Genomic DNA, 27,178 nt, shown 5'->3' on the forward strand with positions numbered 1-27,178 from the left:
AGACATGGCGTCAGGACATGTTTGAAGGATAAAGGAAAGGTTCCAGAGAAGAGAGATGAGTTGATCAGGTGTTCAGTTAGCAGCATGTTTGAAGTAGAAGGGAATGGAGGTATGTGGAGATGAGGAGGTGGAGGTTATGGTCTTCAGTCCCAGACCAATTTAATAAGGAGATCATGGCAGATGCAAAATAAAGTGTATTGGACAAGGATGGAAGGGGAGTTGGGACAGGAGAAAAATGATAGTAGTATAGTGGTGGTGAGGGTTGGAGGCCTGGGAGTGGAGGAGGGCTTTGAAGTAGGATTGCTTAGTGAGTGAGAGCAGAGCTAAAGGATGATAGTATAAACTTAAACTGGAGGAAGTCTCTATGAGAAGATGACTTCTCCAGAGGTGCTTAGCAGAACAAGAGCATAGTGTCAGTTTTGGGTCAGGGGCTGTAGAAGGTTTATTGAAGCTGCTGGGACAGAAGAGTCAAAGAAAGTAGTGTGGACATGGGCCTAGAAGAAGGCCGCGTGGTCAAGGCATGCAGGATTGGGAGTGGAGAAATATTGAAGTCCCAGAAAAAAAACAGGTGATAGGAGTGACCATTAATCTAACAGGAGAGGAGGTCCCCTGGGAGAGGCCAAATGAGGAGGAGAGGGAGAGAAGTTTTGGAGGTAACAGGATTCTAGTGGGTGATGATCGTGATATTAAATTCCCCCAGGATGTGAGAGGAGAGGTCAGAGTAGAGGGAGGAATAGGCAGACAAAGAAAATTTGGAGATTGTTCCAGGGGGACGTTAGATGATGGCCTTGTAAAGGTGGATTGGTATGAAAAAGCAGATCAAGTAGAATACAATGGGTGAGAGTGAGAGAGGTGGATCTTACTCTGCCACCATGATGCCCAACGTTTCTAGGGGTGTAAGATGCATACAGGTTTCCATTAGTTATGCGCTTACAGCTGTGCTAAATAACTTCCTTTTTCCATTTTTATTTATTTTTTTTGTTTTGTTTTTTATTCTTTGTGAATAGCTTTCAGCGCCAATGGAAAAGATGTGATTGTAGATTTCCCACAGCAGTCTCACTGGACAGGACTGTTATCCGAAATGGAATTGGTTCCAAGCATTCATCCTGGAGTAACGTATGTTAATTCCTTTTCTTTAGTTGGCTTAACGTGCAGTAACAAAATGTAACTTAGGTGTTGGACTCAATGTTTTGTTCTATTTGATTCCTTATCACATTTATAGAATAGAAAATGTAAGTGTTGTGTTTCCACGATTTTACCTGGTCAATTTCCAGTTTAAAAATGGTCTTCATATTGCAAATGATGGATACTTTTTTTCTTCTCTACCTAGAGCAGGCATTCCCAACCACGGTCCTCAAGGCACACCAACAGTGCAGGTTTTAGTGATATCCAGCCTTCAGCACAGATGGTTAAATCAAAATAACTGAGCTACTAATTAAGTCACCTGTGCTGAAGCCTGGATATCGCTAAAACCTGCACTGTTGGTGTGCCTTGAGGACCGTGGTTGGGAATGTCTGACCTAGAGGATCAAAGTTCAGTTTGACAGATAGGTTAATCAATGGAAAAGTGGTGATGTGTTCCCATCATACACTATTTAGGCATCCTTGCATTTATGTCCATATAGTCTACTGTATCTTAGTTTTTCAATCTTTCTGCATATAGTATGTCTCCACACCATACCAATTTAATGTTGACCTGATCTCTTTCCATTTAATTGAAGTCCTCACTGGTGCACGCCATGGGTGATTTTCCAGAAATTTCTAATTATTAAAGAAATTGATTTGCTTTGGCCAGAAGTTAAAATGACAAGAAGCATACAGTAGCCCTGGCTTAAGAATTGTGTAATGCTTGGAGATTTCCGTTAAAGCACTAAACCTTAAATACATATTATCTTATAATAAATTGCTCACAACTTTACAGACTTTAAAAATCTGACTTTGTATTTGCTTTTGCTGTGCGCATGTATGCAGTTCAGACATTCCATACAGCAAAATATGTCCACAAACTTTATCTCAAAGCTCATAAATTCTGATAGGAATGTTATCACTTGATTATTAAGTAGGGCGTTAATTTGGCCTTGGTTATATTAATTTCTTCTAACATGTAGACTTCTCCTTCTATATCACCATCCTTATGCAGCAGCCAAATGTACTTTTTTATGAATTCATAATTTCTATGTGCATAGACTCAGGCTTCCTGAGTAATGGCATGAGCAAAGGATGCTTTGGACCCATAGCTACCTCCTGCTGGCAGTTTGCTCCCTTCTCTGGGTACTCCCAGAGGTGCCCACTTCACTGTTTACATTGACCACACTGAACAATATGGTAATTCTCTCGCCAACTTTGGCAGTGGAAGGAGTCTAGAAGCTTCACACTGTTCTTACGTTTTTTGGAGGGAGTAGATAATCTGGTAAGGACACTTTTTATGCTTAACTTGTGAGATGTTCAATTATCTATTGCACACACCTGCAGTGGTTGATAGTGATGTAGTAGAAACAGCCTGGGCAAAGTTACTAGCACCATTGCTAACCTTACACATCTCTGTTCTGCAGATGCGTCTCATATATCTAGCCTCAATACACCATATAGCACGAGATGCCTGGCGTGTGTGAGCTGCCAGGTCCTGCACAGCTCTACGAACATCAAGCATCTTTTCTTGCCAAATATCTAAGTCACAACGTTATGGGACTATGATGAACCAAGATACTGCTGATTAATTTGATATGACACTTTTATATAGTGTATGACTGAGTCTGTATGCGGACCAGAACAGAACTGGTATTGAAGTAAAAAGCTACATTGTAGCACTTCGTACACAGGTTCAGAGACAATCGCACACAAATATACAAGTATCATTAATCAAATTATTCAGCACAGTCCCCTGGTGTGTCCTATTCACATTTCTCCCAACGCTAGAAGTTTCTCACACGACCAGGCATGCCAAGAGGGTCTGTTTCGTGTGACTGCACCAAAGATGTATGAGGACATATCTGTACTTGCATGATGGTTCTGGAACCAGTTAGGGTTGTTCAGTTGTGTTTCATACGGACTTACTAGGTAAAGGTTTAAAGTTCTAAATATTTTTTTTCGTCTACAGTTGTGATGGCTGTCAGATGTTTCCTATTCATGGATCACGATTTAAATGTCGCGATTGTGATGACTTTGATTTCTGTGAAGCCTGCTTCAAGAACCGAAAACATAATACAAGGCATACTTTTGGCAGAATAAATGAGCCAGGTAGATCATTAGCAGCATCTTTTTTGAAGAAATAATGATGAACTGATGTGTAAATGTTGTGAGCCTTATTGTGTGTTTTTTTGTTTTTTTTTAAATATATTTTGGTAAAACAGGTCAATCTCCAGTGTTCTGCGGGCGCTCCGGCAAGCAGCTAAAGCGGCGGCATAGTGGTCAGAGGGGCATGTTGATAGATGATTGGTCCAGGATTGTGAAAAATTTGAATGTTTCATCTTCTTCAAATCAAGCATCACGACTTATTGATGGTAGTGATCAATGTTGGCAGTCTTCTGGATCGCAAGGAAAGGTAAATTAAGCTTGTTATTCAAACTCAGGAGACCTTACTCCTCTGAAGAGAAAATTATTCTAAAAATCTTCATGCATTATCTCCTATTGCCTCCTATCTATTTAAACACGGTGGATCTTTTTAAGTTTATAGACTTGGTAATGGGTTGAGAATTGTCTGCTGAGAGCAGTTAGAAACTTACCTGCAGTATAACCAAGCAAAACGAGCGAAAACTGCATTTAGTAGTACAAACATGATTATGATTCTTCACACAACGCTCTGTTGTATTGTAAATGTGCTTACCAGGGCCCTAACTAGGGGTGCGCGAGTGATGGTTTGTAGAAAGCACAGGGATCTGTGTGTGCCGCCATCAGTGCCCAGTAGTAAAGCAACCCTCCCCCCCCCCCCCCCCCCCCCTTCCCTCAACATCCTGAACTTTCTGGTGCCCTGCCTCTTCGGCTCAGGGCGTGGCAGACACAGGGTTTTACATAAGATCAGCATTTATAAAGTCAGTTATTTTTAACGGACGTGCTTTATGTGCATTTTTGTTTTGCCATTACTGTAAGGATTTGTGTTTTCCGTGAATGAGTGATGATATGGAACTATAAATCTCAGCAAGTATAGCTTTTGTAAAACTTTGTACCCCTCCCCCCTAGCATTGGATCAGGCTGGATATGTTTCCAGAGGTACTGGTGCATAGACTGATGATGATTGTGGACCCAGCAGACAGCAGTTACATGCCCTCTCTAGTTGTTGTATCAGGTATGAGCAATCCTAATTGTTACTAATTTGTTACTTTGTGTATTCCTTACATTTTGTAACAAACATGTATCTATTTTTAGGCGGCAATTCCCTCAATAATCTAATAGAGCTCAAAACAATCAACATAAATCCTACTGACATGAGTGTGTTGCTTCTTAGTGACTGTACAGAGGTAGGTGCAATTGGAATAGCCTTTTTTTCTTCTTTATGTACAGTATGGTTTCATTCTCTGACGTTGAACTGTAATGTGTCTACCTCTGTATTTTGTGAAGTATCACAGATATATTGAGATTGCAATAAAGCAGTGTCGGAGCTCTGGTATTGATTGTAAAATCCATGAGCTGAGCATTATTGGGCAGATCCGGGCAGAGGATGAAGATCTGGCCACTGTCCCATTTCTTGCATCTGACAATGAGGAAGATGATGATGATAAAACCAGCACCGGCAGGTGAGCGTGGCAATTGTAAAGCTAAATTGACAAAGAATTTGGGTCTTTCAAATGGAAACTGTTGCCTGAAAATAATGTAGGGTGGTTTTATTTTTACTTGATCATATCATCTAGTTCTGATTTATTTATTGTGTATCAAAGTCACGGGGCCAGATGTAATGCCGCCTGAGTTCATGCCAACGGAAGTCAGACTTTTTATTGAAAGGGCAATCACTTCCAAGGCATGGTTTTGCCTTGTAAGTTAATACCTTTTTAAAAAACATCCGAGTTCACCAGCATCCCGCACAGCCACCAAACTCGGGCGGCATTACATCCCGCCCATACTGTGTGATTGATATTGAGAGAGATTTTTTTTTTTCATGCAGTAACACTGTTGTTTTCAGTTTTGTTAGAAAGAAGGCTGCGGCTTCTGAGTCTGCAGCAACAATCCGAACCAAGGTTTTTGTGTGGGGTCTGAATGATAAGGATCAGTTGGGAGGATTAAAAGGTTCTAAGGTAAAGTTTTCTTGAGCATTCCTTACTTGCCACAAACCAGATTCTATTTAATTCTTGTTTTTGTCTGCATAAGTGTAATTTTGTGCCAGTGTCTTGTATGACAGTTTTGTTTTGAGCTTATCTGCTGCCAATAAACTTCTACTGTACAGATGTGTCGTCCTACATCCAGCCTCAATACGGTATGCACCATGAGATGCCTGGCGTGAGTGAGCCAGCAGCTCCCTTGCAATTCTGCTTACGTCTGAATTTGTTTGTCAAAAATGTTTTATTTGCCTTGTTATATATAGAAATGACTATAACATAACTTTTCATATGCAGTTGCAGTCGCACACAGAATATAAGCATGCCACCATCATTGTAATCGTCATAGTCTGCTTGGGGGTGGGGTGGGGGGAATCACAAAGACACACTTACGCGAGGCGCGACTAGAAGGGTTTGTTTCTTGATGCAAGAGTTTTAATCAGCATCCTCCATTGTGAGATTATCTCCCTTTGTAAGGATGAGTACGATAGTATGGCCACAAGTACCATGGATATAAACCATTCCTCTGTTATGCAGAGTCTTATTTGTGATTCTGGTGTCAAGGGGATATGTGCTTTCAAGTTGTGATCCATGTAACTCCTACTAAAATGCTTCTCTAGAAAACCTGTAGAGCTGGAGAGACTTTTTTCTTTAAACTGTTCACAGAGCCTACTGCCGTTTTATTGTAAATAAGACTTTTTATCTGTCTTCTTTTTTACACTCCAAAAACATATCGGTAGGTAAATTGGCTTCTGATGACTTTTATGCCTAGTTATTTAGTCCACGTACGATATTCTTTGTAAAGAGCTTTGTAATGCGTGTGTGCTCTATATAAATGTTAATAATAAATGATCAGTTTAGTGACATGGACACCAGGCTTATCCTTGTAAAATAATTGATTGTTTTTACCCTGCAGATCAAAGTTCCATCGTTTTCTGAGACACTGTCGGCTCTAAATGTTGTACAGGTTGCTGGTGGTTCCAAAAGTCTCTTTGCAGGTACACAAGTTATTTTATTATTCTGATCCCTTCATGACCAGACCGATTTTTATTTATGATTAATGATGTTACTGTGTTTTGTTTTGTGTTTTGCTTTTTTTGTTGCCTCTGCGTTAACATCTCACAGGGTCAGAATCCAGTTGTTCCTGGCCACCATTCTGTTCTTAACTGGGGTTGCACATCGCGTAGAAAATATTTGTGTTACACATACAATATCAGTGTCACTTTGCAGGGTTCCACCTTTTTATGCCAGGTTACACTCTGAAGTTTAACCGTGTTACTTTTGTTTACTTTGTCGTTCTGTTCCCTTTTACAGTGACTGCTGAGGGTAAAGTGTATGCATGTGGGGAGGCTACCAATGGAAGATTGGGGTTAGGTATATCCAGTGGCACAGTGCCTATTCCCCGACAAATGACAGCTCTCAGTAACTATGTCGTGAAGAAAGTTGCTGTACATTCAGGTACACAGAAACTTGGCTTGATAAAAGTTTATTCAAATCTACATTATTGAACAGAAATGTGAACATCATGATTCCTACAGTTTGACTTTCTTTTGCCGTGCAGTAGGTTTTGTAATTGATTAGGAATATGTTTTTAGGTGGAAGACATGCAATGGCTCTGACTGTAGATGGCAAAATTTTCTCCTGGGGAGAAGGAGATGATGGCAAGCTTGGTCATTTCAGCAGAATGTGAGCATATTCATAATTTTTATTAAATATAGAAATTGTTGAACTACCTGTAATCCTCATAGGATCTGTGAACATCAAAAATGAGAATAAAATAATTTTCACATTTTGTTTCTTCATTTGTTGGAACTACATGCTACAATATAATGCCAGTTTACACAAACTATTGCTTTCATTTAGGAACTGTGACAAACCACGTCTCGTAGAAGCTCTGAAAAGCAAGCGTATTCGAGACATTGCCTGTGGCAGTTCTCATAGTGCTGCTATTACATCTAGCGGTGAGCTGTACACGTGGGGGCTGGGAGAATATGGCAGATTGGGGCATGGTGACAATACAACACAGCTGAAACCTAAAATGGTAAGACTTTGACTTGTTTATAGAATCGCTCATTAGTGAAGGTGGTTGACTCTGAACAAAGTCAGGGCACAAATCATAGCAATTTGCTTGTACTGATGCATGTTACTATCAATTTTGCAACATTATTGGCACATGGAAAGGTTTGGCTTATAGCCTAGTAGCTGGGAACTACTGACAGACACTAATCCGGAAGCAGGTTTCAAGTAAAACCTCTGAGAAAAGCTTTCTCATATGGCCATTTATATCAAGTATGGAAGCAGGAAAACATTGCAAAAAACCCTCATATACAGTTCGGTTTTGTAGCGTGGTTGAAGGTTTCATTTCTTCCTACCAGCAGCGTCAAGGAACACTGAATTTCCCCTTGTACTAATGTACTAACCCCTGGGGTAGGGAGGGCGCCCAACCCTTTACACAGCTAAACCTGATTACTATGGGCGTGTTATGCTCAATAACGGGGATCACTTTAGAAAGGAGATTGGGCTTGATATATCATTTGAATATTGAATGAAATTAATTGATGGTAACTATGGACGTTAGGAATACATACTTGCATGTCTCAATGCCTTCTCAGATTACCATTCCATTACAGGAGGGTGCCTGGAACACCCTTTATTGGAACTGTGCAGATTTCATTGCCTCGATGTTCAAGACCATAGACAGTCATGAAAAAGCAGAAAAGACGTCCCTTTGGGAGCCATTAGAAGCTTTATTAGTCTCTGTAATGAGAGACTCTCTTGATCTTTCAAAAATAACTGCAGTTACCTGGTGTTGAACAGCAGCTCTAGAAAATAATTTGCTAGTCTTGTACAAAGCTGGGTTTGTTGACATCATCTTTTGTCATATTATATAGAGCCCACAATTATTAATGAATAGACTAAAGAATATGTTGTAAAAAAAACATTAAATCACTTTTTTTTAAAGTCGCCTTTAAGTTCAATAAGTAAGTTTTAAGGACAAGTTCATCCTTTTTGTTTTCACCCCATTCACCCCCCTCCCAGCTCTTTCCTTCCCCAACTAGCTCCCTCCTGCCCCTAGCTCTTGCCCCTAGCTCTCCCCCCGCTTAGTGCTTTCTCCCCCCTCCCACCCCCCCACCCCCATCATAGCTCTTTTCCTCCTCGATAGCTATTTCTTCCAGCACCCTCGGTTTCCTTTTATCTGGACAGTTACCCAGTCTCTGTCTCTTTCCTCTCCCCAACTCTGTGTCTCCCTCTTCATCTCAAAAAATGTGGCTAATTAACTGCTGCTTGCTGTTTCAGGTGAAAGTCCTCTTGGGCCATAGAGTCATACAGGTTGCATGTGGAAGCAGAGATGCACAGACACTGGCACTTACAGATGAAGGTACATTCATGTTTAAGAATTCAGAGTTCCCTTGCAAGAAAAGAGTTCCAATATGTTTAATCAATTTCATTAGTTCTTAGGTTTTGTAGCACGGATTTGTGTAACTAGTAAGAAGCCTTCTTTCAGCAATCAATTACTTTGATATCCGCTTGACAGATTATTGCTTTTATATATTTATTCAGTAAAGCCGTTTCCCCTTTAGCTATGATTTCATAATATCTGTTTGTTTCCAGGCCTTGTATTCTCCTGGGGTGATGGTGATTTTGGAAAATTAGGCCGTGGTGGAAGTGAGGGCTGCAATGTTCCCCAGAACATAGAGAGACTGAATGGACAAGCAGTGTGTCAGATTGAATGTGGTGCTCAGTTTTCACTGGCACTAACAAAGTCTGGCGTTGTCTGGACATGGTAATGAGAATTTATTGCTCTGTGAATTTTTCCTCCACGTGCATGTGTATATAATGGAGCATAATCTGTGACATTAAGTTTCTATTTCTAGAATGCATGATATATGGGCATAGGAGAATTTCTTCTGTCTAAAGTCACTAAGCCTAAATACAAATGCATCCTCATACATCTAGCCTCAATACGCCATTCGGGGGGTTGTGGGCGCATTTGTACATTTGCTCAGTACCCAATGCTAATGTCTGCAGCTACTGGGTGGGGGGTCCTACTGTGCGGACTGATCAGCAGTGTACTAAAGTCTAAAATGCAGTAAAGACCCTGAAAATCCAATTTTTAAGGGGTTTTTGTAGCATTTTCATATATTCCAAGATAGATATAGACGTGTGTGTGTATATATAGATATAGATATATATATATATATATATATATATATATATATATATATATATATAGATATATATATATATATATATATATAGATATATATAGATATATTCTTCAGGGTCCGTAGGTCCCACAGGGAAACCTTGGGGGTATGATGGTGGAGACCAGACTTTTCTGGCTCCCAAGACGCACTGGTGCTTCTGCCTGATGCCCCACCCTCAGCTCATGCTCTTCAGTTTTTGTTTGGTGCCAGCAGGATCTGCACCTTGAAGAACAGTGGGGCTGCTAAAGCCCAAGCTTTAACTTAATTATTTTTAGTACAGCAATATACTTTTTAGAGCAGGCAGCGCTTGGCAGTACTTTGGACGCCATCACTGCTGCTCCAACACCCCCCACTGGTGAGGTGCTTTTGGCGGGCCACGGATGCCCTCACTAGCAGGGGCACCGGGACGACCCAGAACTTCAGCTGGACACTTGAGCTGGTAAGACGGGTTCCCGCTTATGGGACCTGTGCGCTGGCAGTCCATACCTCCGGTCCCGTGAGACGGACTAGAGGCGCTGACGTGTACCCGGGCCAGGGCATCAGTACTGCACTAGACCATCAGGGCATATTGAGTCAGCTCCCGCTGACAGGACAACGGTCCTGAGGGTCAGTGTACCGCAGGCATTGCACTCTTGCGTGCACACCCCTAGTACAGAGCCTAAAGGTCAGCAGAGTGGTGAGTAATGACTGTTTTATGTGCGGTGCGATCGTGGGGAGTGCATACGTACTCCCCTCGGGGTGATCCCAAAGCCCCCCCCCCCCCCCCTTCCCACGTAGACTGGCCAGCGGTTGTGAAAATAGGTGTTGGTGCCTCATTTTGCACACATCAGGAGACTTTTCCAGTATAAAAATCATGTTGGCTCCGGCGCCATTGTAGGGGGCGGCGGAACTATCTCAGAGTGGGACCAGAGGCTTCATGGCGCCATTCTCTGCATTCTCAGCACTGCAGCAAGATTGCCAGCTCCTCCAGGGATACTCCAGCAACCTAAAACTCGATAAAAGGGAGTTGTAAGGGGGAGAGCTCACTGTAGGACCCTTAAACTGGCTCCTGACACAATATCAGACACTTATGATAGCCCAACAGTCTTACCGAGTTTGTTCAGGCTGGTGTGCTGGTCCCTCCTCTCTGGGTCTTCTCGACACATACTAGGCCATACCCTCCAACTGTACCTTTTTGGGCGGTACAGTGACGTTTTTTTTATGGTTTGTACCGATTTTTTGCTCACTAAATCTCCATAGGAAGTATAGGAAAGGGGGCGTGGCCACAACTCTTTTAGCCTGTGGCCATGCCCCTTTTCTTAATTTGTACTGGTTTTCGAGTGTTTAATGTTGGAGGGTATGCTAGGCTGGGCAGGCTTGCTTGTACCTGTGTCTGTATGTGTATGTAGGTGTTATAGTGTCCCTGTCAGCATGGTGAAAAAGGCTGTGTGTAATGTCTGTCACATCAGGTTCACCTTCCCCTGCAGAATCTCTCATATGTGAACAAAGTAGCCAACCTTCACAGAACAATGAGGCTTCAGGGGTGATTTAGAAGAACAGCTTGGCTGCTCTCTATATAATCCATGTTGGATGGATGTATTAAACTGGCTCAGACTTGTTTATCCCCTGTGGGTGTGTGTAGACTCACTGTTGGTTACCATCCCCTACCTTCTATTTGAAACATTGCTGACTACCAAGGCAGCAGTGGAGGGTGGGGGGGTGGACTCAAAACACAGTGTACCTGCTGTCCTTGAATATTATAATGTATGACATGTATCCTTCCTTGCTGCTCCTATATAGGAGCTTAGGCAGTTTGTTGCTGGTCTAATGTATAAAGACAGTGTACAGACAGGCGTCTCACCCTCCTAATCTAACATGCAGAGACGCACATTGGTCCTCATTCCGAGTTGTTCGCTCGCAAGCTGCTTTTAGCAGCATTGCACACGCTAAGCCGCCGCCTACTGGGAGTGAATCTTAGCTTATCAAAATTGCAAACGAAAGATTCGTAATATTGCGAAAAGACTTCTCTGTGCAGTTTCTGAGTAGCTCGAGACTTACTCTTCCAGTGCGATCAGTTCAGTGCTTGTCGTTCCTGGTTTGACGTCACAAACACACCCAGTGTTCGCCCAGACACTCCTCCGTTTCTCCGGCCACTCCCGCGTTTTTCCCAGAAACGGTAGCGTTTTTTCACACACTCCCATAAAACGGACCGTTTCCGCCCAGAAACACCCACTTCCTGTCAAGCACATTACCATCACCAGAACGAAGAAAAAACCTTGTAATGCCGTGAGTAAAATACCTAACTGCATAGCAAATTTACTTGGCGCAGTCGCACTGCGGACATTGCGCATGCGCATTAGCGACTAATCGCTCCGTTGCGAGAAAAAAATAACGAGCGAACAACTCGGAATGACCACCATTATCCTCTGTCGTCCTCTAAATATCTGATGAGAAGATTCCAGAGACTGAAGGGGGGAGAAATTTGTACTACTTTAAAAGTAGTGGACAGTAGTCTACCTTGGGGGGTTGAGTCAATTATTTCTGATTTAAGGGATGTGTTAAATATTCCAGATAATTCTCTACAGGAGATCTCCATTAAGGAGTTTAAATGATCTTTTCAGACCTACCCTTCACTACAGTGGATAAAAAGGTCTTGGAAATTCCCCTACAGTAGATATATTGGTGTCAATACTGTCCAAGAACACAGTACTACCTGTTTAAGGAGTTATCTCTCTATGGGAGCCTGCTAACCACAACATAGAAAATACCTTGATGTATCTTTACATAGCCACAGGGGCGGTTCAGAAACCCTTCCCTGTAGGCTGCTGGATTATACAGGCCATTTGTACATGGGCAGGTAACTTTTAGCAGGGTTTTAACGAGGAAACATCACCAGTTGACATTGTGATACTTGTGCAGTGTATACAAGAGTTGGCTAACTTCCTATGTGGGGCAATTAAGAAAATTGTCATTATATATGCCCGAGCTACTACTACGGCTGTCTCTGCACGCAGAGCTTATGGTTATGTCAGCAGATTGTGGACGCTGAGTCCAGGATAGGAGTGGAAGGATTACCTTTCTCAGGTGAGATCGTATTCGAGGGCGAATTAGATAAGTGGATCTCACGGATCACTGCCGGTAAGGCCAAGTCCCTACCGTCCGCGGCTAAGCCCGCCAGTAGTGCTTGCCATCACTGCAGTCCTTCGGGTTGCATGATTAAGGGCAGCGCTAGTGGGGCCTCATTCGCAGCAAGAGGCACTAGAGGTGAAGCACGCATTCCTGATACACAGGATCACAGGAACAGAGCACCAGTTCTGTTTCCACAAAGACTTCAGAAATACGGTGGCCCTCCGCTCCTGAGGGTTCTCTGGGTAGGAGCAGTCTAAATTATTTCAGCCATAGTTGGAGAAGCTCCTGCCTGGATCCTTGGGTTAAAGATCTGGTTTCCCAGAGATACTAGTGAGTGTTCATGTTAACGACACTGCATCCACCTCATCTAAGGAACAGGGGGTACTGCTTGAACTGGTGCGTTGGTACCCAAACTGGATGGTTCGTTAAGACCAACTTTGAATCTCATATTGCAAAACCCAGATCTGACCGTTTTCAAATAGTCAAGCTGGAATCTGAGAGCAGTGTTCTCAAGTCTAGAAAAGGGGGACTACCTAGTATCACTGGATATCAAGGCTGTTTACCTCCATGTTCCAATATGGCCACGTCATCAAACTTAGCTTTGTTTTGCACTGCAAGACAGGCACTAACCATTTCGGGCATGGCCTTTTGGTCTCTCCACGACACCGAGGGTTTTCTCATGGTTCATGGCAGTAAGGATATTTCTACTCCGTTTAAGGGGACTGAACTTTGTCCCATACCTTGCCGATCTGTTGATGACAGCAGTGTCCAGAGAAAAGCTGATGAACAGCATCAGCCTCATGATATCACGGGTGGATTCTCTATCTACAGAAATCTCACCTATAGCCTACGCATTGGCTTCAGTTTCTGGACTAGATGAGGTTGCTCAGAAAGTATTCCTGCCTCTGGACAAGATAAAGACAATTCAGACGTGGGTTTGCTCAGTACGGAATCCATACCAGATCTTGGTACATCTTTGCATATGCCTACTGCAAAAGATGGTAACCTCCTACGAGGTAATTAAGTATGGATGATTCCATGCGTGGACTTTCCAGCTGGATCTTCTAATCAAATGGTCAGGTTCACATGTATAGATGCACCAGATCATGCGCCTCTTACCGCATACAAGGATTTCCCTCCTGTGGTGGTTGCAGGCCTCCCACCTGATAGAAGCTTGTAACTTCACAGTTCAGGACAACAGACGCAAGTCTCAGAGATTGGGGAGCAGTAGTCCAAAGGGCTCATTTTCAGGGAAGGTGATCAGGCCAGGAAGCTGTCCTTCTAATAGATATCCTAAATTTCAGAGGGATCTATAATGCTCTACTCAAAGCCTCCCATCTACTCCGGATGGTCATACAGTTTCAGTCGGATAATGCTGTGGTCGTAACATATATAATCTGACAAGGAGGAACAAAGGGCAGAGCAGCCATGAGAGAGGTTTCCACTACAATCCTCAGGGCGGAAAGGAATGCGGGGTGATATAGGCCATATTCATTCTGAGTGTGGACAACTGGGAAGCGAGCCGGCACGGCCTGCACCCGGGAGAGTGGGGTCTCCACAATAGTTTTGTGGGGTTGTCCACAGGTAGGTCTTTAGCCTCTCACCTCAAGACGCCTCCTCTTTATTGTTCCAGACCGAGGGACCCTCAGGCGGCAGCAGTGAACGCACTGATGATGCCGTGGATTTACCAGTCGGTATATCGGTTTCCTCCACTTTCACTACTTCCCAGAATTCTGGAAGGGATAAGAAGTGAGTTCAGGCAACTCCCCCCCCCCCCCCCCCCCCCCCCCCCTCGATAGTACAGTAGATTCCCATGCGACACGTTTGTAAAAAGCTCAACTTTACCTGTCCCTACAGTATCTCCCATAAAGGATATTCTGTATAGACAGCTGGATGTGTGTCTCAAATCGCTGTATTCTTTTACAGGAGCTACTTCTCGACGGTATGGGTGGTTAAGGCCATTAAAAGCTGGGTGGACGCCGTGTAAAACCGTTTTTCCTCAGCTGATACCTGGGAACAGTTGTCATTTCTTGCTAATATCAGAGATTCAGCATTTTACATTGTGGAATCTGCTCTGGAAATGGCACTCCTATCCTCTAAAGCCTCTGCTACCTCTTTGGTAGCGTACAGTATTGTCTGCCTTCGCTCATGGAAGGCTGACACAGACTCTAAGGCGGCCCTGGAAGAACTCCCCTGTACTGGAGAGTTTCTGTTTCGTCCTAAATTGGACAAGATAGTCACTAACTTGGCAGCCTCCAAAACAGCTTGCCAATCCTCTACCTTCTCTACAAAACTTTGGACCTCTTCCTTTCGATCCTTTCGCCCCCCAGGTTAAGGCCAGAGGTCAAGCCTTCCCTAGGCACTCTTCAAAGGCTTCCAAAACCAAGCAGGTCTGGGCTGCCAGACGTCCGGCCGTCAAACCCGCGGATAAACCCTAAGTCTCTCGGGTCAGGCCTCCTCCTGGGAGATCCCAGGATGGGAGGCTGACTTCTTCAGTTTGCACACTTTTGGCGTCTGATCACAACAGATGCCTGGGTGCTGGAAGTGGCCTCTCATGGTTATTCCCTTTCTTTTTTTGAGACTCCCTTCCCAACAGTACTTTATCACAAGCCCTCCCAAGGACCGCAACCTCAATCTCAAGAGGTTGAACAAATATCTGAAAGTACCCAGGTTTCCTATGGAAACCCTACGGTCCATAGTACTGGCTATGCAACCAGGGGACTATATGGTCTCCCTGGATATACAGGACGCCTACCTACATGTACCTATAGTGCCCTCTCATAAGTAGTACCTCCGGTTTGCTGTCATGCAGCAACATTTTCAGCTTAAAGCTCTACCCTTTGGTCTGTATATAACCCCGCAGGTATTTACCAAACTCATGGTGATCATGGCAGCTCAGTAACGTCGTCAGGGAATCCGGATACTCTTGCTTATTCTGGCTCACTTTCCAGAAATCATCAGCCAACAGTTTCAGATTGTCGTAGCCTTCCTACAAAGCCACAGCTGGGTAATCAACTGGAGGAAGTCCTCTCTAATCCCTTCTCAGAGGATGCTACATCTTAGAGCCCTGTTAGATTCTCAATTAAAAAGAATCTTCCTTCAACAGGACAAGATTGCGACATTGCACCTGCAACTACACTAGCTGCTCCACAGTCAGGGTGTCCATTCGTTCTACAATGCAGGTCCTGGGCTGAATGGGATCCACCTTCGATATGGTGGAATACGCTCCGTTCCACTCTATGCTTTTACAACACCTTATCCTGCACCGGTGGACTGGAGACCCCAGTCGGCTAAAACCCCAGACTATGATTCTCACACTGGAGGTTTGCAAGTTCATCTCGTGGTGGGTACTGGAATCCATTCTAGACTGGGTTCTGATTACCACGGATGCTAGTCTTCACTGATGGGGTGCTGTAACCGGAAGTCGCACCTTTTAGGGACGTTGGTCCCTTGCCGAAAGGGGCCTTCTAATCAATTTAATTGAACTGTGAGCTATATACAGGGCTCGCATTCTGGCTCAAGACGTTCTTCATGGTCTTCCCGTGCAAGGTCAGCCAGACAATGCCACAGCAGTGGCTTATCTCAATAACCAGGGAGGCGCACCCACAGTCCCTCAGAAATGGCTGAAGCGACCCAGATGCTTTCCTGGGCACAATGCCATCTCCCGGTCTTCATCCTGCTCAATAGGGAAGCAGGCTTACTCAGTCGCCAGGACTTTCACACCTTGGTGTGGTCTCTACACCCAGAAGTGTTTTTTTAGCTTCTGGTGAACAAATGGGGTCTTCTGCAAGTGGATCTTATGGCCTCCAGACACAACCACAAGGTACCTGTATACGGGTCCAGGCCAAGGGATCCAGACATCGCCTTTGTGGATGACCTAGCTGTCAGATGGCATTTCCATCTTCTGCCTCCCTTTGTCCCTCCAGTGGCTCCTTTGGGTTTTTCATTGGTTTTTCGTGCCTTGCAACAGTCACCATTTTAACCACTAGATTCGGCAGCTATAGCCTTGGCAAGACGGGTGTCTGGCTTTGGAGCGCTTTCCTGCCGCTCTCCATTTTTGGTCTTCCATCATGACAGAGCAGTCCTAAGGACCAATCAGGAATACCTCCCCCAGGTGGTTTCCCGTTTCCATCTCGGTGAAAAAAATGTTGTCCCGGCCTTCAGCTTGCCAGACCTCTCTGTCGGAGAGGCTTCCTTGGATGTGGTCCATGCTCTTTGTTTCTACGTGGACCGTTCTAGTTCCTTCCGGAAAACTGATACATTATTTGTCCTCTACAGATTCCACAAGTAAAGCTGACCAGCTAACAAGCAGACCCTGGCTAGATGGCTTTGCATGACTATCTCACAGGCTTATATGTAAGCTGGTCTACCTGTCCCAGATACAGTCTGTGGAACCTTCTTGTGTAGCTCGCTGTGGTGCGTCTGATGAACAACTGTGCAAGGCAGTCACGTGGTCCCCTGTCCACATGTTTCTCAGGTTCTACGCATTTGATACATTTGCTTCTCAAGATGCTTCAATGGATGCAATGTTCTCCTCTCGATTTAGGAAGCACCATTCTCCTTTCAGCTTAGGAGCGTCCCCTCCCTAAATCAACTGCTTTGATGCATCCACAAGATTATCCCTGTGGATACCTATGGACCCTGAAGAAGATAATAAGTTATTGTAAAACTTACCTTCTTTAACTCTTTTTCTTTGAGGTCCATAGGATCCACAGGGCGCCAAACGTGAAGCACCTGGCTTCATCGGGTTATTCTTCTGAGTCACTGGTTTCCTTCTCCTGTTTGTGAGAGTGTTTCCTGTGTGCAGCATCCTTTCGTCTCTCCTCTCCAGCTTCTGCTTTGGGCTTGTTAACTAAAACTGAAGATCCTGAGCTGTGGACGGGGAATGAGGCAGAAGGACCAGTGCAGCTTACAAAGCTTAACTGTTCGGTGCCTGATCCTGGTCTCCGCCATCATACCCCAAGGTTATCTCTGTGGATCCGGTGGACCTCATAGAAAGAGTTAGCAAAGGTAAGTTTTACCATAACTCCTTTTTTTTTTTTTTTCTTTCCAGTCTGGGGGACACTGGACCATGGGGTTGATTGAGGAGACCATAGGAGTCGCCACTTAATTAGACTAGTATAACTTTAAGAGAGTAGCTCCTTCCCTCCATCACCCGTGATCTTCAGTGTTTAGGTGCTCATGGAAGCTGGGCTGTTTTCATGAGGACTGATCTGTACTTTAGATTATCTAAAAAAAAAACAATAGAAAGATTACAAATAAATAAAACTAATCTGCTCTGGTGTGATTTTTCTGCACTCTTAACAGCTTCAGAACTTGACTTGTATCGCACCCATATACAGTACACTCGTATGATCACTGGTCATTTCTACTAAACTGGGTTCACTAGTGTGCACTTTGTATAGACAGTCTATCTTAAGTCTGTGCAAATACCCTGTAGTGAGAGTGTACCCTTTGCTTTAGTAAGAATTATGCATATTACGTTTTCTTTTTTGGGCAGGGTAGCTTACAAGAGTCTGAGTGGACTTTGGAGCTTCTCTGCAGACTTTTTCTGCTTTATGATCTTGTTTTTTATTGTATTTCACAGTAGGCTTGCCTCTGCTTACAGTGGTTGGTTTTCTGGGTCTTCTCTTTAGCTACAGGGATTAGTAGCTGTACTTCTGGATGTGCGTTCTCCAGTCTCTCGGTTGGGTTTTGTGGAGACTGGGTTGTACCTAGCCTTAGTTTTTCTGGAGTTGGTGGTCTAGGCTGCTTCTGCCAGGATTGCTTATGTTTTCTGTGTGGCTGGACACTGATGTTTGTCTGTAATCCCATTTACTGTGTAAATAGCTATGGCTATTGCAGTATTAGCAGTCTAGTACCTCTTTCACACTTCCATAAATATCCAGTTTTATTGCACATGAACGCGCAGAAATCTGGGATATTGTGCATTGTAAAAGCACCCTGTTGAAATTGACCAGATTGAGCGAACCGGCATTTCAACCTGGTGCAGTGTGAATGTGTATCCCGGGTCGATGCGATGTTCACACCATAGAAGCCCAGTGCCAGTCATAGGAAGAGCTGGCGCCAGTCTGAAAGGGGTAACAAGCCTGGTCTTACCTGGGAAGGACCCGCATGCAGAATCCCTGGTGTGACCCAGCTATGCACTGTAAAAGGGGTATAGGAGTTCTGGTTCCCATTGAGCTATGAATCAGGACGGTGGCTCTGGTTGAGCTCAGATGCACTAGGTTAAGAAAGAGGAGTTACCCGTTCCAGGCTTAAAACAGAGCAGGTCTAGGCTGCATGTTGATCAGAAGTGTGATTGTACCTGTGCATGGCCTGTATACAGCAGTGTAGGCAACAAAGCAGGACTGTGTCTCTATTACAGTATGTTGGTAAGTGAGCTCTATGCTTATTTCTTTCCTTTGCCGGTAGTCAGTCGGGGGAATTCATTTAGATGCTATAAAGTGTTAACGGATCTATCGCCTGATAATTTCACTTATCGCCTGTTATCTGATGTCAACTTATTGTGCAATCCAGTTAGCCAATTAGAAAATGGTTAAGTGTTTCACACGATAATTCTTGCTGTTTTTTTCACTTGCTAAAGTATAGTTGAAGATGAGGATATCTGCCTGTACCCCCAAAAATGGACAAACTAATATTGGATAACAGTATAGAAGTCTGATAGTCATAATAAAAGTATTTGGGGTTCTTAAATTGTGTCATATGGCTGTTTGTTATAAGCATTTTTAAAACAGTGAAAAAAATGATGGAAAGCAAGTGTTTTTTTCCCTGCAAAATAAATGCTCTACTTAAGTTAGGAGCGCATAGATTGGGGGGAACTCAGATGCTATAAAATGTTTTATAAATTTTCAAGTGTTAATGGATCTATCGCCTGATAATTTCACATATTGTCTGTTACCGTATGTTAACTTATTGTGCTATCCAATTAGCCAATTAGAAAATGGGTGTTACGTGTAAGTGAGTCTGTGTCATTTTAAGCCACTTTTAAAAAAATCTTAAAAAAAACACCCCCATATACCTGTCCCACATCAATTAACCCATTCTCCTGAATTTGCACATAACCCCTAAAATGTCGTCATTGGCCAAATTAAAATAATGAAACAATTCTAAGTGGTTAATCATTAGGGAGGGTGTCCCAGTGGTTTTGAACAAAGTTGCAACATTTTACCTTCAAATACGGACTTTAAAAGGGTCTTAAAATTGGGCGATAACTACTTTCACAAAAAGTTAAAACAGGTTATTGCTTCTAATTGAATTCTCCCCTTATTGTCTGGTATCCACGCATTCCGTGCTATGTGGCTTTCTAGTGAACTTTCGTGATTTTTGGTGTTAGCATCCAAGGATGCTAGTTTTGGTCAGAAAGTCTGCCGCTTAGGTGTTTCTGAGCGTACCCTCCCCTATGTGTGGATTCTGAACACCCATGGCCTAGTGTCCCCAGATTGGAAGAAAGAGAAGAGACGGAGCTTTTTTTTTTTTTTTACTTACAGTTTAATTCTTTTCTCCGAGTTCATCTGTGGTACAATGCGTTCTTAAGCTCAGTTTTTGTGTGTGCGTGGGTTGGTCCATGGTTTACGGCTACATTTGAAGTTGTACTGAAGATCGCGGGTTGTAGATGGGAGGAGCTACGCTCTTAAAGTTATGTTAGTCTAAGTGCCAGATCCTACAGTCCCCGCAAGCAACCCCATGGCTCAGTGTCCCCCAGATGGGCTCAAAGAAAAGGATTAAACGGTAAGTACCAAAATCCAGCTATTTTCTAGCTGGTTAACATGCCAATTGCACTTTTTAGTTAGAATTAATATTTGGCATTCTATTTGTAATACAGGTAGTAGTTTTGGTAAAAATGTCACTTGCACTGTGGACCCCTTTGATTACAAATTCTTGATGTGTCCCCTACATACTTGAAGTGCAGTATATGGAAGTTTAATAAGGATTCTGGTCTGTGAGAAAGGCTCCTGTAATGCAAACCAGTTTCTTCTCTGCAATTCCTATCACTGTAGTGTGCATCTAAAAAAAAAGTAATTGATACCACGAAGCTGAATATTCTAATTGTAGTAATTTTATAGGGGCAAAGGAGACTATTTTCGTTTGGGCCATGGTACAGATGTGCATGTAAGAAAACCACAAGTTGTTGAAGGGCTGAGAGGAAAGAAGATCATTCATGTGGCTGTCGGAGCACTCCATTGTCTCGCAGTGACTGACGCAGGACAAGTAAGATAGTTACATGTCGTCGGGTTTTATATGTATTCCGCTCTTTCTTGTGTAGCGGGAAACCAGGGGTACTTTTCCCTCCACGGTCTTCAGTACAGTGTCAAAACTGAACATCAGGGTTTTCCTTTAGATTTAAATCCCATGCACGCAACACCTACTAGCAAGTTTTTAAGATATTTGGCAGTATGTTTTAATTTTTTTACAGAAAAGTGTCTTCATAATATAGTATATTTCAGGTTTATGCATGGGGTGATAATGACCATGGTCAGCAAGGTAATGGAACAACTACAGTAAACAGAAAACCTACCCTTGTCCATGGATTGGAGGGACAGAAGATAACACGCGTGGCTTGTGGGTCCTCTCACAGCGTGGCTTGGACAACCGTGGACGTGGCAGCGCCTTCGGTTCATGAGCCTGTCCTTTTCCAAACAGCCAGAGATCCATTGGGAGCTTCCTATCTTGGTAACTTGCTTGTGTCTGTGCTGAAATTATGTTACATCGTAAACAATTGTAAATTCCCCAAATAATTAAAACATTTTGCATATCATGTTTGAGACCTCTCCCCTTACCATTTTACAGGTGTGTCTTCAGATACAGAGTCTTCATCGTCTTCCAGCAACAAAATAAGCGGTGTGAATAATACAAAGACACACCGCCCATCTCTTGCAAAGATTCTCCTGTCTATCGATGGCAACCTAGCCAAGCAGCAAGCGCTCTCGCACATCCTGACTGCATTGCAGATTATGTATGCAAGGTAGGAAACACATGACTAGTTGATAGATTTCTCTGGCTAATTTGTTTTGTTAAATAAATCTTCTGAGACTGTCTATGTAGATTAATTTGCATTTAACTAAGCTTTTATTGATTAGGAATTCTCTGCCCAAGTATTTTGTATGGGATTAATTTCCAGATTTTAGTGCACGCTGAGACAATTGTACCCCAAAGAAATCTGTTCAGGATGCAGTTTGATTTTCAAAAAGGCGCTGATGCAATGCAACCAATATAAGGTTCTCACTTACATGTTGTGAGGCTTACTGATTTGGGAGCAGATTTTAGTTGAACCCCTTATCGTACAGAGATGTCATTTGTATTCAACTTTCTATGTAATCGTTTTGAAGTCTTTTATTGCTTTCTTCATATGCCCTGTTATTTTTTTCGCCTCTGTATTCCTTTTTGGGAATGTATTTTTTTGATCTTTGCAAATTGAAGTTTTTCTAAATCCTGTATGTAAGTGCTCAACACAGGGGCTTGTTTGCGGTCATCACTAGTAGAGGCGCAGCAAACAGTTGAGAATCTCCTCACATGGCTCTTATGCCTAAGAGTAAAATAAAAATGCAAACTACAAATAAAATGGTCTGCAATGCCTAAAGCATGGACGTACAACCCCTCGTTTCTTGAGTTAGCCTCATGTATTCTGTCATAGTATAGCGTTGTGATGCATTCCATGTATTCCATGTCATTCTTCTGTCAGATTGAAACAAACTTTTGCACTTAGTGGTTTTGAGCAGCCTACGGTGTATAATAAAATGTATAAATTTAAAGGAAACTTAGATGTAAAGATCACTACTCATACTATAATGCCGGGCACACACTAGAAGACATGCAAATGATACAGTGTCGCTCATGATTTCTCTGAAACTCCTGGACAAACTATATTGGGCCTAATTCAGACCTGATCGTAGATGTGCTAAATTTATCACATCAACGATCAGCTTCCCTGACATGCGGGAGGACACCCAGTACAGGGCTAGTCCGCCCTGCATGTTAGGCGCTGCCCTGTCGCACAAGTACAAAAGAGTTGCATCAGCTGTGTATGATGTCGCGCAGCCGCCGCCGCGGCCCACCCCCTGCGCGGTCCAAGCACACTCTGCCTGTCAGGCAGAGGCGATCGCGGGGCTGAGACGGCCGTCGGCTGTCTGGCATGCGCAGTTCAGACCTGATTGGCTGCTGTGCGAAAATGCACAGTACCAATCAGGTCTGAATTTGGCCCATTGTGCATACACACTGAGCGATTTTACAAATGACCAAACGTTATACGCAAGCTTTTCGATACTACCAATTTGTGGGGTTTCGGTTTAATTTAACATATCGTTCGTCGTTGTTAGTGTACACACTGCACGATTTGCTCCTAGTCATTAGTGACATTTTTTTAATTGATTTGCATATACAGATGACGCAAGCAACCCTCACATCGCTAGTGATACAGTGCATATAGCCTGTCCGATTTTAAGGATTTGTCGTAACTAATGGTCGTTATCAGCAAACTTGTTTAAAGTGTCATATAGTGTGTACCCGCCTTTGCAGTCACTAATTTTCAGGGATAGATAAATAAATTACTAAAGTTATGGTTATTCTAATAAAATACAATATCATTGTTTGTGGTATTAAATATGTTGAGATCAAAATTCTGTAGTAAAGAGGGTTTCTTGCCCTCCGTTACTGTAAATTGTTCTAATGGAAGTTTTGTATGAATTGTACCTTGTAGCTAGACTTTTGTTTCATTTTCTGTTCGTTTGTGAACAACATTAGAGTAAATGACGTTTTGAAGTACCTCATTTGTAATGAGCTGTCTTGTCCTTTTACATTATGAATCACAGTCTTTGTTATAACGTGTAAGCCGTTTGTGATTGTTACTAAGCGCTGTTTCACTATGTTTTTGTCCTAACTGAAGTGGTTTCTAATGAATCCTCTTGTTGCAGGGATGCTGTTGTTGGTGCCTTAATGCCAGCCAGTATGATTGCTCCAGTGGAGTGCCCATCTTTGTCCACTGCTCCTCCCTCGGATGTGTCTGGAACATCAAGTCCTATTAATGGTGATGATGTGGGCTTGACCATGGATTTAGAGGATAGATTAAGTCCCAGCCCTTGGCAAGACAGACGTGGAGAGGTATGGCATTAAGTTTCTCAGAGAAACAGCTTTTGGGAGAAAATTATCTTTTGAATCTACTTTTCTTGATTGGAATTAATTTTTAGTGGGTACACATTTTTCTCTGTTTTTTTTCAATTATGTTAGGTTTGTATATGTATGTTAATTAAAGAATAGCTGCACTCCCAGTGCTTTCATCATCTTACAGTACATCCTACCCCACTGCAGACTGTGAACGTAGAGGGGAGTCTGAGGAGTAGGCACTAATAATTAATCTGTTGGAGCAAAGTAAATGCTCCGGAGCAGTGATCTGGAGGGTGCTGCTTATGGCATGCCCATTTCCTTGAGGCTTACCTTATTGAAGACTGCTATAATTTCATTTGGTCAGTTTATCCCAGAGTTCTGCCAAGACAGCCCCCAGTTTCAGCTTCTAGTTCTGTGTGGACATTGAAGCTAGATTTCCATTGTGTCTCCTATCCTCTTTTCAGGTTTGGCTGAATCAGGCACTCCTGCTGCCAGGTTAAGTTTCTTCCTTATAGATCTTGTTTCAGAAGTGCCTGGCCCTTCTGCTAGTACAGATTGTGTAATGGTTAGCATTACTGTCTCACAGTACTGAGGTCATGTGTTCATACCACAGCTCTTACTCTGTGGAGTGTATAAATTCTCCCCATGCTTGTGTGGGTTTCCTGTGGGTACTCCGGTATCCTCCCACAATCAAAAAATACTGTATACTGGTAGTTTAATTGTCTCTCAATATAAAATTAATACTAGTCTGTGCGTGTACATGGGCAGACTTGTGGGGCTAAGTGGTTCTCATCTGCCATCAAATTCTGTTTCTTATTGCAGACGTTCAACCATTCACTTCTTGGTACCTCAATATGGTCTTGGAGGCGCTTCAGCTGGCTTCTTTGCACCTCTGCAGTCAGTTGACTTGAGGTTGGGCAGGTGGCATTTCAGTGGGGACTTTATGACTTCCCTGGATATCAAAGATGCCTGCCTACATGTTCCTATCACTTCCAAACATCAGCAATAACTCAGATTTGCTGTCCTCCAACAGCGTTACCCTTTGGCTTTTTTACAGCACTTTGGGTCTTTACCAAAATGATGGCAGTCTAGTCTGCTCATCTCAGACGTCAGGGGGTTCAAATTCTTCCTTACCTGGACGACCTGCTGATTTTTATCAGTGTCTCTGGAGAACTTACAGCAACATCACCATCTGACCATTGCCTTCCTACAAGCGCACGGCTGGATTATCAACTTGAAAAAGTTTTCCCTCTCTTAGGTCCAGAGGATTTTTCTGCCGGTGGACAAGATACGTGCGCTTCACGCTCGCCTGCATAGCTTCCTTCAGCCATGTAGGTCTTGGGGGTCCATGGTTTCTACCTTCGACATTGTGGAATATGCCCAGTTTCACGTCAGACCTCTTCAACATCTGATCTTATCACGGTAGAATGGACAACATCATCTCATCCGGCAAGGAGTCGTCCCTTTTGGATTCCGGATTGGGTACTCCTCACCATCGATGCCATAGTCCGCGGGTGGGGAGCAGTTACCAGTTAACACCCCTTTCAGGGACTTTGGACAGCTCAGGAAACTCTCCTGCCTATCAACATACTGAAGCTCTGGGCAATTTACAGAGTGTTCAGTCTAGTTCAACACCTTCTTCATGGTCGACCTGTTCAGGTCCAATCTGACAACACCACCGCAGTGGCCCACTTCAGCTATCAGGGAGGCATGCGAAATCTGGCCACCAAGTGACACGTATTCTCACTTGGGAAGAATGTCCATCCCAGGAGTCCTAAACTGGGAAGCAGACTTCTTAAGCCGACAAAATGTCCACTCCAGCGAGTGGACTCTACATCCAGAGGTCTTTCAGATTCTGGTCGACAAGTGGGGTATGCCGGACTTGGATCTCATGGCCTGTATGGGTCCAGGACCAGGGATCCCTCTCCTGCCTTCGTGGACGCGCTTGCGTTACAGTGGACCTTCAATCTGGTATACACATTTCCCTCCAGTTTCACTCCCCCCGAGAGTTATGCACAAGTTCAAGCTAGAAGGCGGCACCATGCTTCTTATAACTCCAGACTGGCCGAGGCACCCTTGGTTTGCAGAACTGCAGTGTCTTTCAATAAACACTCCCTTACTCTTACGTCCTAGAGGATGCTGGGGTCCAATTTAGTACCATGGGCTATAGACTGGTCCACTAGGAGCCACTGGCACTTTAAGAGTTTAATAGTGTTGGCTGGCCTCTCCCTTTAGGCCCCTCCCTTTATGCCCCTCCTACCAGACTCAGTTTAGAAAATGTGCCTGGAAGAGCCGGCCACAGCTAGGGGAGCTCCTAGGAGTTTTCTTAGTTTTATTTTTTCTTAAAGTTTAGAGTTTGTTGTTTTACAGGGAGGCTGCTAGCAACAGCCTCACTACTTCGTGGGACTTAAGGGGTCATTCCGACCCGTTCGCATGCAGTGGTTTGTCGCTGCGGTGCGAACGGGTCTGGAATGCGCATGCGTGGCGGGTTACATCACGGCCAACGAAGAAAGCGGTCGCAGAGCCGACCGCAAGATTGACAGAAAGAAGGCGTTCCTGGGCGTCACCAGATCGTTTGGAGACCATTTTCGGGGAGTGGAGAAGAAAACGCAGGCGTGTTCAGGAGAACGGAGGGCGGATGTCTGACGTCAAAGCCGGCCCCAGCATCGCTGAGATCGTCGCACTGGGTAAGTATGTCCAGAGCTAGTCTTGTTCTGCTTGAAATTTTTTTAGCTTAGCAAGGCTGCACAAGCGATCGCAGCCCTGCTAAGCCAAAGTACACTCCCCCATAGGCGTGGACTAGTTGATCGCAGCAGCAGAAAGTTGCTGGCTGCGATCAACTTGAAATGACCACCTTAGTGGGGGGAGTAGGAACCAACTTAATAGAGAGTTAATGGTTCTCTATCTCCACCGACAGGACACTGTGCTCACGAGGCGACTGCTCACTCCCGCAGCACGGCCGCCACCCCCTAACAGAGCCAGAAGATAGAAGAGTGGTGAGTATAGCGCCGGCGTCCCAGTTAGCGGGTTGCCGGCGGGTATGGCGGCACAAAGGTTGGAGCGCAGCTCTGAGGGACTGCGCTCCGGTATGGCTCAGCAACATCTCTACATGTAGACGGTGGAACAGCGTCCCGAGTCGGCAGGTTAACCCTACACCGGTTATGGCGTTAACGGGTTAATCCCGCTGGAACATATAAATTCCTCAGGCCAGTTTAAACAATAAGTGCGGGAAGCCACGCACCAGATCAGGTGGCGAGGCTTCCTCTCAGAGCGGATCCATCATTCACCAGCGCCATTTTCTCCCTGCAGATTACACAGAACGCTGACATGGAGCGCTGCCTTCCACATAACTCCAATGCCTCACGGTACCAGGGTGTTACAGACAGGGGGGAAAAACAGTACTAACTGCTCTATTAAGGGTAGTTAGTTAGCGCCGGGCTTTTATCATAATAACTGCCTACAGGGGCGTGGTGTGGCTGGCTCCTTATACTCTGTGACTCTTTGAAGGTGCTCTGGG

At 44.0% G+C, this 27,178-nt stretch overlaps 1 protein-coding gene across 10 annotated transcripts in view; it reads left to right on the forward strand.

The window, feature by feature from the left end:
* The window catches only part of HERC2 (HECT and RLD domain containing E3 ubiquitin protein ligase 2), a 618,496-nt gene that overhangs the window by 460,184 nt on the left and 131,134 nt on the right, over nt 1–27,178 (forward strand). For all 10 annotated transcript variants that reach the window (XM_063953293.1, XM_063953292.1, XM_063953291.1 and 7 more), the window contains 17 exons: nt 1,008–1,116; nt 3,097–3,236; nt 3,350–3,540; nt 4,176–4,281; nt 4,362–4,453; nt 4,554–4,729; nt 5,113–5,224; nt 6,162–6,243; nt 6,560–6,703; nt 6,841–6,931; nt 7,109–7,286; nt 8,543–8,624; nt 8,858–9,029; nt 20,628–20,772; nt 21,009–21,234; nt 21,352–21,526; nt 23,472–23,658. In XM_063953293.1, the coding sequence (XP_063809363.1) occupies nt 1,008–1,116; nt 3,097–3,236; nt 3,350–3,540; nt 4,176–4,281; nt 4,362–4,453; nt 4,554–4,729; nt 5,113–5,224; nt 6,162–6,243; nt 6,560–6,703; nt 6,841–6,931; nt 7,109–7,286; nt 8,543–8,624; nt 8,858–9,029; nt 20,628–20,772; nt 21,009–21,234; nt 21,352–21,526; nt 23,472–23,658 (2,408 nt within the window). The remainder of the gene's footprint in view (nt 1–1,007; nt 1,117–3,096; nt 3,237–3,349; nt 3,541–4,175; nt 4,282–4,361; nt 4,454–4,553; nt 4,730–5,112; nt 5,225–6,161; nt 6,244–6,559; nt 6,704–6,840; nt 6,932–7,108; nt 7,287–8,542; nt 8,625–8,857; nt 9,030–20,627; nt 20,773–21,008; nt 21,235–21,351; nt 21,527–23,471; nt 23,659–27,178) is intronic.

Source organism: Pseudophryne corroboree, chromosome 2 (assembly GCF_028390025.1).
Source record: "Pseudophryne corroboree isolate aPseCor3 chromosome 2, aPseCor3.hap2, whole genome shotgun sequence".
In the NCBI taxonomy this organism is placed as follows: domain Eukaryota; kingdom Metazoa; phylum Chordata; class Amphibia; order Anura; family Myobatrachidae; genus Pseudophryne; species Pseudophryne corroboree.